The 19,290-nt window shown below is 54.8% G+C and overlaps 1 protein-coding gene across 5 annotated transcripts in view; it reads left to right on the top strand.

The window, feature by feature from the left end:
- Positions 1-17,829, top strand: part of RALGDS (ral guanine nucleotide dissociation stimulator) — a 58,959-nt gene extending 41,130 nt beyond the window's left edge. For 3 of the 5 annotated variants that reach the window (XM_051636701.1, XM_051636700.1, XM_051636703.1), the window contains exons 2-18: positions 9,073-9,183; positions 9,837-10,030; positions 10,424-10,498; positions 10,683-10,876; positions 11,265-11,386; positions 11,538-11,753; positions 11,869-11,972; positions 12,317-12,401; positions 13,093-13,170; positions 13,255-13,341; positions 13,603-13,635; positions 13,857-13,978; positions 14,139-14,234; positions 14,474-14,714; positions 14,895-15,254; positions 15,395-15,509; positions 15,700-17,829. In XM_051636701.1, coding sequence (XP_051492661.1) covers positions 9,073-9,183; positions 9,837-10,030; positions 10,424-10,498; positions 10,683-10,876; positions 11,265-11,386; positions 11,538-11,753; positions 11,869-11,972; positions 12,317-12,401; positions 13,093-13,170; positions 13,255-13,341; positions 13,603-13,635; positions 13,857-13,978; positions 14,139-14,234; positions 14,474-14,714; positions 14,895-15,254; positions 15,395-15,509; positions 15,700-15,875 — 2,409 coding nt within the window. In that variant the 3' untranslated portion in view covers positions 15,876-17,829. The remainder of the gene's footprint in view (positions 1-9,072; positions 9,184-9,836; positions 10,031-10,423; positions 10,499-10,682; positions 10,877-11,264; positions 11,387-11,537; positions 11,754-11,868; positions 11,973-12,316; positions 12,402-13,092; positions 13,171-13,254; positions 13,342-13,602; positions 13,636-13,856; positions 13,979-14,138; positions 14,235-14,473; positions 14,715-14,894; positions 15,255-15,394; positions 15,510-15,699) is intronic. The other 2 variants (XM_051636702.1, XM_051636699.1) reach the window with 2 other exon arrangements.
- The last annotated feature ends 1,461 nt before the right edge of the window (positions 17,830-19,290 follow it).

The raw sequence follows: 19,290 nt of genomic DNA, 5'->3' as shown, positions 1-19,290 counted from the left end.
CTCTGGTAATGCCAGGGAATGCTTGCCTGCCAGTGCCTGTGGGGACCCAGCACCAGGCTGAAATCCCCCACGCCTGTTGCCTGTTTTCCCTGAGCAGATGTAGGAATGAGTTCCCTGGAAAAGGGCTGCGTCTTGAATAGGGGGAGGAAATGTGGTCCCAAAAATCTGTGCTGACCCAGGGTGGGTGGGAAAATGGAGCAGCCCTGCAGGAAGCTGCCTGCTCTCTCCCTGCCCATCCTGGGGTTTAGCTAAGAGCTGATGGAGCAGATCCCCCTCTGGCTGATGCTCAGACATGATCTATGGCAGGACCCGCACCGACAGGTGCTGGGCTGAGGGTGCAGGGGGGGATTCATCCCACCACCCTGGCTGCCTGTGCCCTGCCTGGACACCCTTGTTCCTCATACTGCAGCCACCCTCCACCCTCTGGATGTGCAGGATCTGGCACACCCAGCTCTCAGGGCAGGGACTGGGTCCAAACCTCGCTGCCTGGGCTCCTGGCATGCGTGTTCAGGCACTTGGCAACAGCTGGATTTTTATATATTTTAAAAAAATATTTTTTTTTCCAGTTGTTTTCTCCCCGAAGGTGCCAATTAAACTTAAGCTCTCAGTTGCTTCAGCTGTGGAGATCAGGCTTAGTTGATTGAGCATCCTGATTGCAGGCCCCCCAGGTGTCAGCTTGTTGACTCCTGCCTCTTTATCTGCTTCCATAGCACCTACTGCCTCGTTGACACCTATTTAAGTAATGTTCCGAAGGTGAGATTTTCGTGATTACAAAGCAAAAGTGCTTGCTCTTCCCCCTCCCGGTTTCCCACAGGCGCCCCAGGGAGAGGAACAAACAGGGGGAACCATCCAAGAGGAGAATCTGTCCCAGCCCTTCCCCAGAGCCAAGGGGGTGGCCGGGGACCCGCAGCTGGGATGCGATGGGACACGCTGGGGCTGCGGGTGACAGGAGGAGGCTGGGACGAGACGAGCTCAGCCCGGATCTCTGCGGGGCATCCCGGGAAGCGCGACCGGAGGCATCACCCCGGGCTCGGGGGGCACGGCCGGAGAACAAAGACTCACATTTATTCCCTCCCTTCCATTCACCCGCAGCCCCTTGCTGCCTCCCTGCACTGGGTTGTTCCTGCGTTTTCTCTGCTTCAGCTGTTTACTGGGTCACCCTGATGCCGACACGCACACAGAGCCAACCACCCGGCGAGCCCTGCTCCGGAGCGCGCTGGGGCCATTGAACCCCGCTGGGAGAGCTGCTCTGGAGTCTGGGTGGGCTGGGAACACCCGGAGCCCCTCAGGCATCCTCCTCTGTGCAGGCTGAGGCAGCGGGATTTTGGGGAGGGGGCTCCAGAGGGCTGGGGTCGTGGGCTTTGTCCACACTTCAGCCGTACCGGCTGTAGTGGAGGGAATGTGAGTTGACACGGGGCAGTGTAGAACGCACAGGTGGACACGTTTATTTTATGAGGGCTTGTTTTGGTTCAGCCTGTCTAAGGATGTCTGAGCTAAACTGAAATTAACCTTGTTCAGATTGAAACAGAGGGTGATGGAGCAGTTACCGTAAGGCAGCCAGGGCCGTGGCTTTTGGACAGCCTCCAACCTGTCCAACTCAATCTGTGCACCTTGAAAATGACAAAGATTGGACTTTCTGCTTTCTTTTCCTCCTTCTGCAAGCTACAGCAGGCGAGTTTGGCTTGCACAGGCAGCCATTTACAGCTTAGCCAGGTTTCTTGGGACTGGTGTGTGGAGAAACTCCCTGGGAATGTTGGCATGGGGCTGGCGTGATTGTTCAGCATGGCAGAAGGGGCTGAAAGCCACCTGCTGGCTCTGGGCTGGTGTTTCATGCCTGGGGGTTGCTGGAGCCATCATTGTTTTGTTGCCCTTTCTGTGTATCCCACTTCTCTTGTTGGTGCCCAGGTGTGCCCTTTGTTCATGCAGGTCAGGTACACGCTGGGGACAAGGGAGGGTTTGACAAAATAATCTGGTTTTAGAGCAGCTGATTGTTCTTAAAATTAATTTTTTTGGCTGTCTGGACTGTCACATGAACTATGATCTGAGAGAAGGAGAATATTTATTCAAGGTTTTGTGTCTCTGAAAATGTAAAGACTTGACTCTGGGTTAGATGAACTCACTATCTTGCAGATACTGGTAGATGGAGGGAATGAGCATTGCCCTCGAGTTGCAGCAATGACCAAGTCTGTCTGTTCTGGTTAATGTGTGTTAAGACATAACTGACATTTCAGGAGTGAGCACACCAATCCATTTCAAGGTATGTCAGCTTGAATACCAGCCTCATCTCCATCCCTATCCAAACACAGGCCAGTCTTACTGCCACAGAAATAACCCACTTGGTGCAGAAGGGCCCCATTTCAGCAGTGGAACCAACAGAGTAACATTAGATCAGGTAGGTTTGAGCTGTAACCTTTTTGGGAAACGTGCCTGTTTTTCCTTTGCATTCGGGCAAGGCATCATGGAGCTGTTGTGTTCCACGTGGCTTGCAGGTGCTAGTCAGCACACAACACAAAAATGATCAATTTTCGATCTTTTATGCTTGTTGCAGGTTTTTCTGTTACCTCTTGGTGAAACACAGACTCTTTGTTCTGAGCTGACATGACTGCGCCACGCTCGATCTCGCTTCACCCTTACCGAGCAATGCGTGTTCGTTGTTTATCCACCAGTTTTCACCAGTCGTGTTGTTCTGGTTTCACTTCCAGTAACTGCCCTGCAGGCTGTAGGCGAGTTGGTAGCAGAGGCTGTTCTCTGTGAGCCAGGCCAGCTGCATCCCTCGTCTGCAGGCCTGACCCTGCGTGGGCGTTGGTGCTGAGCATGGATTCTGCCGAAACGGACGCCAAAGTGATCACGAACGCAAAGCTGAGGACTGTGGAGCAAGAGCTGGAACTGCTGTGTTGGCAGGATCCTGTTTTCCATCGACTTAGAGAGGAAGCAAAACCTGCTGCTCTTGGTTTTCTTCTAACCTTCCGCAGGCTGCAAAGGGAGCCCATCCCAACATGTCCCCTGGTAGGGAAGACCTGCTTTGGTGGTGTTTCCACCAGGTAGAGGTCCTGGTGGTCATCTCCTGGGTGTAGGAGCCACAGGGTTTGGAATTAAGCAGTCACCTCTGGCACTGCCAATTGCAGCTGGAGTTTGCTTTTCCCTAGGGAGTCCCCCTTGCCAGGGTGATCCCCCCAGTACCAGCATCACCCCCTGCATCAGGGGCCTGATCCAGCCCCTTGGAGGCCAGGGGGGATGGAGTGCACACAGAACATATTTGCAGATCTTTGGCTCTTGATTTCCAGACCATAAAAAGAGCGAAAAAGTCTCTACGTGTGGGAAGGCTCTTACTTTTCTTTAAAAGCAAAACAAAGCAAATGGGGGAGGAATCCTGTGTATCTGCTCTGTCTTGTTTCTGGACGAGAGAGCTGAGCTCCTAATCCTTGCTCCAGCCACTGACTCACTGCGTGCGAGTCACAAGATGCCTTTGTAACCGATCCACCAGCCGCTGCTTTCTTGCCTTCCTAAGCTGCCAGGGTGGAGAAGGCTACCTCTGAATACTGTCTGTAACCCCTCTGGGTTGTGAGGACAGGATCAGACCTGCTGTCAGCCTCAGGCAGCCCCAGACCCTGAGGAAGGAGGTGTAAAATCCCCTCAAGAGGTGTCTAGGGGGTGATGTGCCCCCATCCTGCTCCCTGGGTGTGCGTGGTGCTGGGTGATGAGCAGCCCCGGGCTGTTCCCTGTGGTCCCTGGGTGCAGCTTTCCATGCTGGAGCACCTGTAGCAGGGCAAAAGTGGAGCTCAGGGTGTTGGGAAGGCCTGGCTGCAGATCCCAGCTGCTGGTGGGGCGAGAACAGGCTCTCTGCTGTCGCCACTATCTTAGTGTCCTGGCAAAAACACCCCCTTTTCATAGTGGACTTAAGTTTAGCTTCTGGCCCTTTTTTTCTATTCTTTTCCTGTTTCCCCCTTTGTTGTTGTGTTTTAATGGGCTGTTGGCATGGGTCCTGGTTTGAGGCAGCTCTGAGCAGACAGGAAAGAAGGCAGAGAGTGTTGGAAATCCAAAGGAATCCTGTCGATCTGCCTAACATCCCTGTGCAGGGGTCAGTGCCCTGGGCAGGGGCTGGACACAGCCGGGTCATGGCAGGGACTCGAGCTCCATCAGCAGCAGTGGGAACATGGCCTGGGAGAAGCAAGACATGCTTGAGGCCAGCCTTGGCTGGGGAGAACCATTGCACCCCAGTGCCACCACAGTCATCCCTGGGGTGGTGTTTGGGAGCAGGAGTGCTCCTGTCCTTGGTGAAGCTGGTGATCTGGTGGAGGTGCTGTGGGTCACCAGGGCAGACAGGTGCCAGCATGGGGCACCTTTTCTTCCCACAAACACAGGGAACATTCAGCAGCTTCCTTGCCAGCTTTGGCTGGGGCTTTTTGCCTGGAAGTCCCTGTGAGGAAGGGTGTTACGTTGTGCTGTGTGCGCTTATTTTGGATGTGTAGGACAAGAGGGTACTTCTGCTTTTGCGGTCTTTATCTTGGGTTCACGGAACTGCAGTTGTTTTCCTTTCACTAGCTGGGGGTGGCTTTTTTTCCTATTTCCTCTTACATCATGTCGTATGCTTCGGTTCACGTAAGAAGCCCCAAAGTTGCTGCTGGTCATTGCATGGGTTCAGGGTTTGCTCCTGAGGGTGAAACGAAAGTTAACTTGGGGCTTGTGTCAGCCTGGGAGGACATGCTCCTTTGGTGGAGCTGGTTTCTTTCGTTTCTGGAAAGGCCCATTTCCCATTGCTGGTGAGGAAGGATTGTTCTGAGAAGGGACTGGGGTTTATAAAGACCAAGCTCCCACTTTTTGTTTCTGGCTTTACCAGCTTTCATCAAGTCCTTTGGAACTCGTGCAAACGCGGAGCTTCAATGAGAAGCTCCTGGTGATGTCTCTGAGGCTCAGCTCTGCCTTTTCTTGTCTCATTAGTCAGCGAGACCGTTAATTCCCAGCAGGCCTGGGTTCCCTGCTTCCCATGGGCAAGGTTAGTGTCTGCTTCTCTCCCGTGGCTGGCAGCAGCAGCCCTTTGAAACCACAGTGCTGTGTTATACCTGTCTGTGGAACAGACATTTTGTGTAGCCCAGCTGAAAGGGAACAAAGTAACACGAACATCTTGATCTTTAAACCAGCTGTTGTCCAGGAAGCATCAGCAAAAGCACTTTAAGCAGTTTTGTCTCTTCCACGTGTGCTGAAATTAAAACCTTTTTCCAATAACAGTTCATTATTTTGTGTCTTTGGAGGCCAACGGGCTAACCCAGGGCACGTGGGACCAGAGCTCTAAAGACCTGGTAATTGTTGGATAATCGTCTGTGTAACATGCAGGGATGCTGTCCTGCTCACACTTAATCCTGTGCTTTGCTTCTCTGTTACCAAAACCACCTTTGTGACTGATCTCAAGCACTTTCTGAAATGCACATCCCTTGCCAATATTTTCCTTTGCTCTTTGGCTTTTGCGTTTTCCCTTCAGCCTTCGAGAAGAGATGAAGGCAGATTCCCTGCTGCTCCCTGCCTGGCTCCTGCCAGGGTCCCTCACACCACAGCCCTTCCTCCAGGCTCTGAACCTTGGCTACATCTTAGAGCTCGTTATTAAACCTCCCTGTGAAGGCGTGGGGTTTGACACCATGCTGTGTCCTGGAACATTCACCAGAGAGTAGAAGAGTTTATTGCACAGAGCAGGAATTCCTCCCCAGTGTAGTCACCGATGCTTTGAACTGTGGTGGGGAGCTGGTTGCTCACCCAGCCTGGGGCTATCTGCAGTTGGAAGAGGCGGTCTCTAAAACCGGGCAAGCCATCTGGTGCAGGCCTCCAGTTTCATGTTTCAGGGGATGAACTCCTGCAGAGTTCACTCACTGCTGCTTTTGCAAAAGCCTCCGACTCTGCTGAGTTGGGCGTCTGATACCTCTAAGTTAAACATGTGGTTTTTCCTTGTGCCCCTCCATTGAGAGGCCTCTTTCCTGCTGTATGGAGAGCAGCAGGATCGATTGCACACTGAGCTGGAGGAGTCATGGTCAACTGTTTATTTTCCATGTCTTCTTGTTTTTGGTGCCCATCTTGAAATGCATTGGCTGTCACTCTCTGGGGTGCCAAGTCTCTTCTGTCCAGGTTTGTTGGAAGGTGCAGATGCCATAACCATCAAGGTGCTCAAAGTTGGTGATTTCACAGAACAGACAGCCTTGCTGAATCTTGCTGCAGTCGTTTGAAGTGCGGTAAGGGGAGGCAACAGTTCACCCCTATCTCTGCCGTGGTGCAGTGCTCCCTTACTCAGGTTAAACCACTGGTGAAGGAGGGTTTGCACATGGGTGTTGGGCTGTGGTGGTGCTGGCTGAGGCCTGACTTGTGTCCCCCTCTGCTCAGAAGGGTGGAAAACTCCAGCAGATGTGGGGGGCAGGCAATGGGGAACAGTAGCTGTTGCAGTAATATTTACCAGCACTCGGCTGTCAAGATACCTTTAGAGACCATTTTGAAGACCATTCACCTTTGGTTGACTTGCTGGAGATCCTAGTGTGAGTGCCAGACTTAGGATTGCAGAGTTCTGCATGTACATAAGCCATAGGTCAAGGTTTTGTGTCTCCAAGCCCTGCTCCCCCCCCGTGTCTTCTCATCTGCAAAAGGCACAATATGCGTTTGGTGCAGGTGTTTGAGTGGGACTTCACTGGCTCTGTCCTGCTGCTGCTTTTTGCTTTGTTGGTTTTTAACCAACATGTGTGGAATGCACAATCAGCATCTTGGAGAGGCAGTGGTAGGAAAGAGGAAGCTCACGTGGAATATAAATAGCCAAATTTTAAAATGTAGCAGTGTCACAGCTCGCTGGCTCTTGGCATGAACTTGGCTGAAGAATGCTGAGAAGCTGAGTACTTTGTGTGTGGTTTTCAAAGGGGGAACTTGGAGGGATATCTCACAAGTCAGTAAGACAAAAAATGAATGAATCTGACAGTCTTGAATATGGGAAGGAAATGAAATTTGCTTCTACGCACATGGAAATTGGGTGTATCCCCCGCATGTGACACGGGACACGGAGCAAACCTCACTGTGTGGTTATGGCAATAATTTCCACTGTAGTTGCACAGGAGCTGCCCGAAGTTCATGGGTTGATCCTGGGATGTATGTCCTCCTCGTATGAGTTGATTTTTTAATTAATTTAATGGCACCTCAACAAGCATCTGATTTTTTGTTCTTGTGATTCAGACCTGTTTATACTCGAACATCAATTTATGCCCTAATTTATCCCAGAGCACAGAACAAGAGAGGAACTGATGCAGGTGTCTGGAAGTATGTGTGTCTGTCCCCTGCCTTGTGAGGGTGCTCTCAGAGTTGGTCTGGGAGCCAGTGGATCCCAGGAAATGCTCCTGATACTCACAGCTCTGCTGGAGTTAGGAGCCTCACAACCCCTTGAGCTTAAGGAAACCAAACCTCTCCATAGTCTGGCATGAAGTGAGAAGAGCAGGTTCAGCAGAAAGTGAGGAAGAAGCAGTAGCCCTGCCCAGGGGGTTCCTCTGTCTTCATTCATTACTACCATGAACAAGAGGCTTCTTAAAATTTTCCCCTTGCTCTTTGGCTGTTACTCTGTGCTTTGGTTCCTTGCCCGTAACAAGCAGTTGAGCAGGGGCTGATAACTGCAGTGACCACGGTTGGGACGGTGATGGTAAAGGAGGGTGCTTAAAGAACACATTACGTACATGGTCAGTGTGTCAGCTCAGGGCTGTGTTTGGCACTTTCTGCTCAGAGTCTCTCGAGGTGTGCAGCATCATCTGAAGCTGGGCACTTGGCACGGCTGTTCCCACATTCTCAGGGAGTGGTTTGGGATGAGGATGTTTTGCAGGGAGCAGCATTGCTCCTAGGGCTCCAGCCCGGGGCTCCATACTGGCTCACCCTCTGGCAGCTTCTCCCCAGCAAGCCCTGCCTCCTTGCCATTGTTCAGGGGTTTTTGTGCTCCTGAGAGGCAGGCTGCAGGGAAAGCTGGAGGCCGGCTCTGGCCCCTGGCTGGCAGTGTGATACACAGGGGGCACTTGTCCCTGAGCCCCTGCACCCCAGTGACTGTCACCTCCTCCTGCTAACAGGCTTATTGCTTTGGGGCATTTTCCCCATCTGCCAAGCAGGGCGTTTTGCCACGTGTTACACCGTGTCCCACCATTTGATGTGGGGGATGGAGGGTGGGGGAGATTCCTGCGGTGTTTAAAAGGATCTGGATAAATCCTCTTAAGAGAGGCATTGGCTCAGCAGAGCCTGCTGAGAGGAGGAGGAGGAGGGAACTGAATTATCCTTGTGGGGCTGCAACCACCACCGAGCCCTGAGCTGGCATGTGGGGCAGGGGGAGCTGTGTGCCTGGGGACCTGCCCTGAGAAGCAGCCCCTCCTTCCTCACCAAATTTTTGATGATCTCCATCTCCCCTGAGCAGAAACTTGAGCCTCATAGCTCACTGTGGCCTGAAGGTGCCTGTCCCCAGGGTGTAGGGACCTGTCCTGGCTGTGTCTAAGCCCACCCTGCTGATGCTCCCCAAGGTTTTTCCCCAAGCTCTGAGCTCTCCCTTTGGGTTTCTGCCTGGTGTGCACGGCCAGCTCTGCCAAGGCTTGCAGGCAGCTTGGTTTCATGGTTATTATTTATTACAGAAGGTGTGTCGAGGTGCTCAGTTCCCACAGGGGCAGATTACCAAGATTTCAGTCAGACCAGGTGGTAATGTCACCTTATGGGAAAGGCAAAGGTTTGGGGAGGGGAAAGCAGCCAGGGCTGAGCACGGGGATGTGCTGCCACCTGCCTCCTCAACTGCCTGGCAAGAGATTCCCACTCTGCCCAGCACCCAGCACAGCCCCAGTTTGCAGAAGAGCTGGAATGAAGGGCAGTGGACATGGAACAGACCCAGAGCAGCTTCCTGAAGTCTTGGCTCTGCCTGTGTGTGGGCTCAGGTGGGCCCAGGGATAGGCTGGCAGGGAGGCTGGTGTCTCCTGGTTTGTGTTTCTCTCGCTGCCTGCCGGCTGTTGCTTTGGCTTGCTGAGATACCAACCCACAGAGCATCTCTGACATGCTTCACCCTTCTTATCTCACGGTGTATCTTGTCCTCCCGTGCAGAGCTCCACACAGGAGATTGGAGAAGAGCTGGAGGATGGTGTGATCTACAGCATATCCCTCCGGAAAGTGCAGCTCCATCACACGGCCAACAAAGGGCAGCGATGGCTGGGGGTAAGCTGGGGGCTCTGCCACCTTCTGCCACGGGGGCTGTTCAGGTGTTTCCCTGCCAGACGTGGTGACCTGATGTCAGGGCTTGTCATGGTCAATATCAGCCTGTGTCCTGCCCTCTTTTTGCTCTCCATATGTTCCCTGTCCAGGGGGCTCCTACCAAGCCTTATCTGGGAACCATGTATTTGTTTGGGGGTGGGGGTGTGGGAGCTGGCCTCTGCCCTGCAGTAAGGGCTGGGAGGAAACAAGTCTGAAGACCCATTTTGCAAAATCACAGAATTACCTTGGTTAGAAAAGACCTTCAAAATCATTGAGTCCAGCTGTTAACCTAAGACTGACAAGTCCTTAACTAAACCATATCCGTAAGTACTATGTCTGTATAAAGTAAGGTGACCCTGATTTGCATCTAGGTTTCAGCAACCTTGAGACCTTTCCTGGGCTTTCTCAGATGCTCAGGTCTTCTCAGCTGAGTTGCTGGTATTTGGTTTTGGAGGAGACCTGGCTTCCCTAGGCCCATCACAAGAGCCCCAGGCACTGCAGGGGGTTTGTGGTCCCAGGCTAGACTCAGAAGTGGCTTGTGAAGCTGCTGGGACCACATTGTGCTTGAATGTGTCTGTCCTCATCCAGCCCACTGACTTGTGCTCCTCTCCTGACAGTTTGAGAATGAGTCAGCCTTGAACCTCTACGAGACATGTAAGGTACGGACGATAAAAGCTGGGACCTTGGAGAAGCTGGTGGAGTACCTGGTCTCAGCCTTCAAGGGCAATGACTCCACCTATGTCACCATCTTCCTGTGCACTTACCGGGCATTTGCCACCACCAAGCAAGTGCTGGACCTGCTGCTTAACAGGTGAGGCTGCCCTGAGTCTTGAAATGCAGCTGGGGGTGGCTGGTTTCTGAGGCCCCTTGGCCAGGAGAACCCCAGCATCTTCTGCAGCCATGCCTTGGAAGGCTGCTGGGCTTCTGCCAACCCCATCAGCATGAAGGTTTTGGAGCAGGGTAGGGAAGACACAACTTCCCAGCGAGCTGGAGCTCTTCCAGTTGTGTCTGTGAGGTGGCCCGTGCTGGCTGCTTCCCTATTCCCATAACACAGGGGCTGTGGCAGACTGGGAGGAGCAGAACAGTATGTGGGAGGTTCATCCCAACCTCCAGGCAGAGCTGAGGGTGGTGTAGATGGAGAAGAGGCAGCATTGAGACACAGCTGAGCCCGGACACTCACTGCCTCCTCACTGTGCCCCACCAGGTACGGCAAACTCCACGTACAGGCGAATGGGGACCACGCCAGGCATGCTGTGGATGAGAGGATGGAGCTGAAGAAGTAAGTCTGACCAAGCTATGGTTGAACAAGGGGTGGGTGGCTTTGGTGATAGCTCTTTGGATGTCATACAAAGGCATGTGTTGTCCCAGGGGTGCTCCTGGTGCGTGGGACTCAGGGGGAGGATGCGCACGAGTTTCTCCTGGCACCCAATTCTCACATAGGCTTGTTCCCCCTCTCCCTGCAGCACCATCTCCTCCATCCTGGGTGCCTGGCTGGACCAGTACTCAGAGGACTTCCGCAAGCCCCCGGACTTTGCCTGCCTCAAGCAGCTCATCTCCTACGTGCGCCACAACATTCCCGGCTCCGACCTGGAGCGCCGAGCACGCATCCTGCTAGGCCAGTTCCAGCAGCAAGAGCAGAGCGAGTCCGAAGCAGAAGGTGGGATCCTTGTCCTTTTCCACCTCTGGGGGGGTCATCTGGAGCTGCAGGTGGAGCGAGTGCTACCAGTTGGCATGGAAAGTCTTCAAAACCTGGGGTCTTGCCACGTGGCTGAACCCCCATAAACACTGGCTGTGTTTACACAGAGGGACACTGGGAAGCTAATCCAGCCTCCCCAGAAGTGGGATTTCTAAGTGGATTAGCTAATCTGCCTTTAATCCTCTGCAGACACTTGTGTCCAGGTTTAAAATCACTTACCCTTTTATCTGAGCCTCGTTTCTCAAGGCATGAAGCCAGATGAGAATTAAGAGCCCAGGAGGTGGGATGTGGATGGGGGGCTGGTGTGGACCTCAGCTGGCAGTACTGAACTCTGTGCCATCTCTCACAGCTGTGGACCATGGTGGCTGCACCTTCCAGCTGGTGGAGGAGAATGGGGTTGGGGAAGGAAAGCCAGATTTCCTCTCCTTCTCCCCAGAGATGGTGGCAGAACAGTTCACACTGATGGATGCTGTGAGTATTCAATCTACAGTTGGGTGGGTGGTGCTCTGCCCATCTGCAACCTGCTGCTCTGGGTTGTCTCATCCCTTCTACCTTTTCTTCCTGGCCTGTTCCCTACCCAGGGACCCCAAAGAAACCCATCTCCATCCCCTGTATCTTCCAGGAGCTGTTTAAGAAAGTGGTGCCTTACCACTGCCTGGGCTGCATCTGGTCCCAGCGAGACAAGAAAGGCAAGGAGCACCTGGCACCCACCATCCGTGCCACGGTCTCACAGTTCAATAGTGTGGCCAACTGTGTCATTGCCACGTGTCTCGGGGACCGGTCCCTGAAGCCTCAGCAGAGGGCTAAAGTGGTGGAGCGGTGGATCGAAGTGGCTCGGGTAGGACAGCTCATCATCCTGCTCACCTCCCACCTTGGCCCCAGGGCTGAGTTTGTGAGAATCCCAGCAGATCCCTGGGCTTTCTTTAACTGTCTGTCTCCTTGCCTGCCCCCAGGAATGCCGCATCCTGAAGAACTTCTCCTCCCTCCGGGCCATCCTCTCGGCTCTGCAGTGCAACGCTGTTCACCGGCTGAAGAAGACCTGGGATGAGGTCCTGAGGTAAGCGGTGCCTCCTGGGCTCCTTGGGGAGATTTAGAGAGGGAGGTTGTGCTGTGGCCCTTGAGCCCAGAGCTGGGATCATCTCCACTCCAGCATTGCCTCTTGGAATGTGCCAAAAAGCCAGGGACCAGCATGAGGTGCCAGGGACCTAAGGAGGGTGAGGAAATCAAAGCACCATCATCTCTTCCTTTCTATGCCAAACACCCTGAAACAGCCCCCAGACAGTAATACCCTGCTTGGAGCTGTGAGCACTGCGGGGGTCCTTTGGGTGGGCAGAAGAGAGTCCAAGGAGGAAACCCCAGGGGAGCACTATTGCTGAATTCTCCCCATTTCTCCCTGAGCAGGGAGAGCTTCCGCACTTTCCACGAGCTTTCTGAGATCTTCTCTGATGAGAACAACCACTCGCTGAGCCGGGAGCTTCTTATCAAGGTACGGGCAAGTGGCACCTGTGTCCCCCTGTCTCTGGCAGGGAGCTTGGGCTGGTGCTGGCAGAAATTTTTGTGGTGTTCCCACCTCCAGGCTAGAGCCCTGGCAGTGCTGCCGGGGCTGCAGGCAGGGCCTGCTGAGTCTGAGGAGCAGGCAGGGGTTTCGCACAAGGCTGGGCATTCTGCTTCTCTGCCCAAAAGTCCTCATTGCCTGAAGGTTGCAGAGCAGTTCAGCAAGCAGAGATAAGCAGTGGGGTGGGATCCAGTGCACCAGGTGACAGCTTCTCCCCAGAGGCAGCTGCATTTTAACAGCCATACTGCAAAGTCCTCTTGATTTCCGGTGGGGTTCTAGGAGTCGTGGAAGGCTGCCGCAAAAATGTCCTTCTTCCCCGTGAAGCCTCTCTGCAGCTTGCCAGCCTGGCTCCGGTTTGGGGGCTGAGAGGACACAAACTGCAAAAGGAAACAAAACATCCCATTGAGGAGCTATTTATACAGAGCTGGAAGTGGGAGCAGCCGCTTCTGTTCACTGAGCCTCCCCTCCCTCTCAGCCATGAGAAAGCTCAGCTGTGATTTCCTCCTCTTCCCCTCATCCCTCTTCACAAGGGAAGCTGTACTGATAAAAGCAGGGTGAAGTTTAGCTCATCTATTAGTGCAGCTTCCCACCTGCTGATCTCCCTCCTCTCCCCACCATCCAGGAGGGCACGTCCAAATTTGCCACCTTGGAGATCAACCCCAAGAGGGCTCAGAAGCGGCAGCAGCAGCAGCGAGAGATGGTGAGTCCCACACAGCTGCCCCCACAGCTCCTCCCCGGCTGGTCCCAGCTCTGCTGACCCCTCTCTCCTTTGCTCTCCCCTCAGGGTGTGATGCAGGGCACCATTCCTTACCTTGGCACTTTCCTCACGGACCTGGTGATGCTGGACACTGCCATGAAGGATTTCCTGGATGTAAGTGCCTCCATCTCTATCCTCCTTTTCCTCCACATGGCCACCCCAGAGCCTGGACTGATGGGTGGAAGGCTGGTCCCCCGTGCGTCCTGTATTGGCCACTGCACCCTGCACATCTAACCCATCAGCCCATGGGAACGGGCTGCTCTGGCGTCAGGGATGCCCACATTGCAGTGGCAGAAAGCTGGGAGGCAGGGAGGGATGGGAGGAAATTTTTTTTCTGCCTGCTCCACGCTGACATTTGGCCTCTTTGGTTTCCAGGGCGGGCTGATCAACTTTGAGAAGAGAAGGAAGGTGAGAGCTTTGCCCTGGCAGCAGCACAGTGGGGTGGAGGCTGACTTGGTGCAAGCCCAGGCTGTGTCAGTCCCTTTGGGGTTGATCCCTCTCGTTTTTCGCTGTCATGTTCTTCATTTCTGGGGAGGTGGATTCTGGATCTTCATGTGTAGGGCTGGGCTTTTGTGGAGGAGGCTGGGGCTGGCAAACAGACCTGGTCTCACAGCTTCTTTTTGCTTCAGGAGTTTGAAGTCATTGCCCAGATCAAGCTGCTTCAGTCAGCCTGCAACAACTACAGCTTCACACAGGAGGACCAGTTTGTAGACTGGTTCCACAGCCTGGAGCGGCTCAGCGAGGCCGAGAGGTGAGCAGGGTCTGGGAGCATCGGGAGGTCCCACCGTTCGTCCCCCGTGGCTGAGCTGCCCTGAGTTCAACTCCCAGCTCTGCCCCTCGCCCTGCCGGCACGGCGCTGGCCGTGGCCGCGGCAGCGCAAGGAGCTCAAACCCTCCTCTCTCCCCTCCCAGCTACGGGCTGTCGTGTGAGATCGAGCCGCTGTCAGAGTCAGCCAGCAACACCTTGAAGGCGAAGAAAAACACGGGCATCATCAAGCGATGGAGCGAGTGAGTCTGTGCAGCCCTGGCGGGGGGCGGGGTGGAGGTGGGGGGCAGCGCAGGGCACCGGGCTGGGGTGGCTGCTGTTGTAGGATCACAGAACAGTTTGGGTTGGTAGGGACCTTAAAGATCATCTAGCTCCAACCCCCCTGCATGGGCAGGGACACTTTCCTCTACACCTCTGTCCCGCTGGCCAAACGCACCCTTGCTCCGCCCAGTTCTCACCTGCCCCGGGTCTCTCCTGGCAGCCGGCAGCCGCCGAGCACTGAGCCCTGCGCCAGCGGCAGCTCCCACTCGAAATCCTTCGACCAGCTCAAGTGTGGGCAGTACCTGTGCAGCGGGGACGCCACCGACTCCGTCAGCGTCACCTCTGCCGGCTCCAGCAGCTCCGATGTGGAGGAGATCAACATCAGCTTCATCCCCGAGTCCCCCGACTGCCAGGAGAAGAAGGTACGGGGCAGCTCGCGGGGTCCGGGCCTCCGGAGGCAGGTGCGGCCATCGTGTGGGGCCTGCCCGAGCTCTGCGCTGGGGCTGGGGGGTGGAGGGGTCCCCGGGGGCTGTTTCTGATCCGCTGGGGCCAGGGGGGCTCCTGCCCTTGGCTGCTGCGGCAGCAGGCAGGGCTCTTGTGCTGCCAGCGGCTGTAGTGGTGTCGGTCCCCCGTTGTCACAGGTCAGTGAGATCCCTCTGGCCTCCCTCCCCCAGCGCTGGTACGCCCCGTCTGTGGCCGATGGAGAAGCTAAAACCACTGTGTCCTCCGCATCCCCTCTCCTCCCTGCCCTCCAGTTTTGGGAGTCCACCTCCCTCTCCTCCCTGGACACATCGGGCATCGGCTCGGGCTCCAGCAGTGCCTCTTCCTCCTCTGTCTCCTCCACGCCGGTGACGGCCTCTCGCACCCACAAGCGCTCGGTCTCCGGCATCTCCAGCTACTCCTCCCTCTCGCTTCCCCTCTACAACCAGCAGGTCGACGACTGCTGCATCATCCGTGTCAGCCTGGCTGTGGACAACGGCAACATGTACAAGAGCATCCTGGTTAGCACGGGGAACCCGTGGTGACGCCGGGCAGGGGGATGGCTCATCCTGCTTGGATGTAGGCACGGCTGGGAGGAGGTGGTGGTGGGAGGCTTTGCAGGGCTTTGTACCCCCTGGTTAATAAGGCTCTGTGCTCACAGGTGACAAGTCAGGATAAGACGCCGGTTGTTATCCGCAAGGCCATGGCCAAACACAACCTGGATGGAGACCGGCCTGAAGACTACGAGCTGGTTCAGATCATCTCAGAGGAGAGAGGTGTGTGTTGGTTGGGGTGCAAGGGGCTATCCTGGGGCCTGCGTCCCCATCCAGCCTGGGCAGCACTGGGTTGAAGTTGGGCTGGGAGGGGACAGCAGAGGGGTCCCAGCAGCCAGGGACCTCTCTCAGCCCCACTGTGGTGCCCTGTCAGAGAAGTGCCTGACTGACTCCTGTCCTTGGTCACTTCCAGAGCTGAAGATCCCAGACAACGCCAACGTCTTCTACGCCATGAACTCCGCCGCCAACTACGACTTTGTGCTGAAGAAGCGGGGCTTCTCCAAGGGGGTGAAGATCAAGCACGGCTCCAGCTCCACCCTGCCCAGGATGAAGCAGAAGGGCCTGAAGATTGCCAAAGGCATCTTCTAGCCACAGCCCCACTGCCCACCCATCACCGACGGGGCCTTGGGGGCAGGTAGCTCCAGGCTTGGCTGCAGCCGGTCCTCGTGCCGCCTGGCACGGCAGGAGGAGCCGCCCTGGCCCACAGGGGCGGCCGTGGATCTGCCCCTGCACCCAGAGCCAAGGGTGCTTTGGGAACCAGTGTCGGCCTCCACCTCTCTCTGCACAAACTCCCGTTTCAATCAGGTCTTTTTTTCTACACAGGAAGGCAGCAAAGGGGGATTTCTCTCTTTTCTTTTTCTTCCCCGCCCCCACCCCCCCCCTTTTTTTAACCTTCCACGGTGCAACACTAGTCCAGCCACCGGCCAGCCCAGGGCTGGAGCCCACCTCTGCCATAGGTGCCTTGTGTCCGAGCCAGCCAGGGAGCTGGGACTGGCAGAGGGGCCGTTTGCAAGGAGCAGAGCAGGAGCTGTCACCCTGAGGCTGCAAAGCCTCCCACATGGCAAGGGTGCTCTCCTTCCCAGCTTTCCTGGTGGTGTTTTCTTACCTCCATGCCCTTCCTCCTTGGGATAACTTGCATTGCCACCACTGCACATCTCTGCCTGTCCTTTCCCTTGGAAGAAGCCATGGATTCCCAGGGCTGGAGAGGATGCAGCCCTGCAGCAGTGCTCAGAGCCCCGTGGAGAGCTGTGTCTGTGCCATGATGGAGGGGGCCCCTCGTGCTCTTGATGACTGGAAGCCTGCGTGTTCTCGCTCCTCTCCCTGATCCAGCATGTCCTCCAGCTGGACTTAGATGGCCTGTGTTCAAACCTGCACCAAAGATCAAACACCATTGTCTCTGCTACCAGGGGGGAGAAGCTTTGGGCTGTGCCCCCAGCGCTGCCAGCCTGTCCAGGAGGAGGAGAGTGAAGTTCTGCCTGAATTTCTGTAAATAGAGACCCTGGGTCTGCCAAGGTGGGTGAGGAGTCAGGGAGCTCCCAGGGCGCCCTGGGTGCCCCAGCTGCCACCACCTGACCCACAGAAGTGCCACTCACCTTGGGCTTTAACCAGACTTCTGCAAGCATTGACCATGGGAGAAGGAGCAATGAGACTTTTTTTGTATAAAACAAAAGTTTACTGAATTTTTTTTTTTTTCAATATTTATTGGTTGTAAATAGAAGAGATGAACTTGTACATTTTACTAATCCAGCCTCCCCCTGCCCTGCAGCCCAGTCCCTCTCCTCTCCCCGACCAGGTATTTAAGGCTGCTGGGAGGGACGTTGGCAGCCTTGCTCTGCCGTGCTTGTGGGACACAGACCCTGCTGGCCACCCTGTCCTTTCTTCCTCTACTGCTAGTTGCTTGAGCAGGGGCAGAAATGCTTGTTTTAATCACTGTAGGAAACACTAACCGAAGGGGGACCTTTTTTTTTTTTTTTTTTTTTTGCTCCTGGCTCCATCTCTGTGGGTTTTTTTAAGCGCTTCTTTCTAGCACATCCTTTCTGTTGGTCTGTCCACGCCAGGCGGGGGCAGCACCTTTCCCCGGCTCCAGCAGCGGGGCCCGGGCAGCATCTGGAGCTGCAGCGGCCACGTTCTGGGGGCTGGTGGCAGGAGCTGGGCTGTGGGACCCTGGCACCAGCTGGGGACGAGGCTGCTTGGCTGTGAGCGTGGCCAGCCCTGAGCTGCCGCAGCCCCGTGTCCCCTCGGGTGGCATCGCCCGTCGCTGCACATGATGGGAACCCCTGGTTCCCTGACGCAGCAGCAGCCTCCAGCCTCCCACCCTGCCCAAAGCCCAGCCCCTGCCCCGGGGTCTTCCCTCTGCCCCCACCATCCCCTCTCCCTCCCAACGGTGTCCCCCAGCAGCCCAGTGTCACCCGAGGGACTGGCTGTACCATATGTATTTTGTACCACTTCAGTGAAGGAGCACACTGCCCGGTGTGACTTGTACACAGCAATGTAATTAGTCTTTGCAATAAAATACTGATGCTCAGATGTCTCTGCCCCAATGCAGGGGTTGTCCTGTCCTCCTTCCCCAAAATGCTGGCAAGTTCCTGGAGAAAGAGGAGTGGGTCTGACTGTGGAGGAGGTGGCACTTGAGCCTGTCCTTTGTACCTTTTGTTAACGCTGCTGAGTTGAGCTTTCGTTTATGTTTGAACTAGGATACAGGGGTTTTGGTTAAGGGACTGCAGCCTGGTTTTTGAACAGGGTTAATTTGAACCTGTGAGTTGTTGGGACCGTTCCATTTTCTGGTTGCATAAATGTTCAATTTCCTGGTTTTAGTCCTTTTGGTAAAAGGAATTGCTTGAAGAGCAAATGTGATGGTTGGTCCTTAGGCTGTGGAGTGGCCTGCCTTGCTTTCAGGCATCGTTCCTTTGGCACTCAAGGGCTTGTTTCTTGGAATGGCCAGCATGGTTCTTTTCTGTTTTAGAATTGCAGACACCAGTGGAGATTACCTGAGTGGTGTGCGGATTCTGAGTGTGGGTGTTAAAGCCTGAGCTTTAGGAAATTGAAGGATTGGATTGCACAGACAGGGCTGGTAACACTGTTTACCTGCTCAGGCAGAATTAAACATCCCAATCGCTGCAGTGTGCGCAGACAAGAGAGATTTGGGGGAATTAATGTCATCTGGCACAATGGATTTCTGGCTGCTTTGGCCCTGGGCCTCCTGTTGGTAGAAAGTTTGGCTTCAGGTGCTATTTCCTAGCATTTATAAGTGTTTATTCTTGCTAATACCTGAGCACATGTGCCACTGCTGGGTAAGAACATCCACTGCATCTCTCCTTTTTTCCTTACTGCCCTGTGTTGTATTGACAAGGGTCCATCTGTTGCACAGCCCCTCATGCCTCTGGATTCCCACAGTGCCAGGACCTACACCTCACTCTGGTTAGAGGTGCCCTCAGACAGACCAATTGATCCACAGCCCTCTTTAAGGTCTTAAGCCATAAGAAATGCCTTTGCACTTGCCATTGCAGCCTGTGCTGCCCCGAGGTGCATCCAGGAGCACAGGTGTGTATGTCACTGTGAGAGCCCTGCAGATGTTGCTCCTGTGGGCTGGAGGCCAGACCTGAGGAAATATCTCAGTCTAACAAAACTCCAGAGTACATAAAAAGTGCTGAAGCCTTGAGAAGCCTCACACAGGTGCAGGAGGGTGAAATCATATCAAACCATGCATTAGAGCCCATTATCGGCCACTAATGGGAAACCTGGCACTCGGAACACACTGGGGAATGCCCAAGGCTCAGAAAATGCCAGCAGATCCTTAATTTCCATGACTGGATGGTAACACTCCAGCCAGCAATGGCAGGCTCATGAGTGGCCAAGCTCTGTGGACTGAAGCTCTGCCCCCCTGCCTGCTTCCTTCAGTCCTTACTAACTACAGGGGAAGTCAAAACAGAACTGGGAAGTGCATCAGCTAGCGAGGACAACAGACACTACATCCCACAGAAGGGAATTACTCACTGCCAGAAAG

The sequence above is a fragment of the Apus apus genome, chromosome 19, assembly GCF_020740795.1.
Source record: "Apus apus isolate bApuApu2 chromosome 19, bApuApu2.pri.cur, whole genome shotgun sequence".
In the NCBI taxonomy this organism is placed as follows: Eukaryota; Metazoa; Chordata; class Aves; order Apodiformes; family Apodidae; genus Apus; species Apus apus.
The sequence above is the reverse complement of the archived record's forward strand: the minus strand, read 5'-3'. Positions and strand labels throughout refer to the sequence as shown.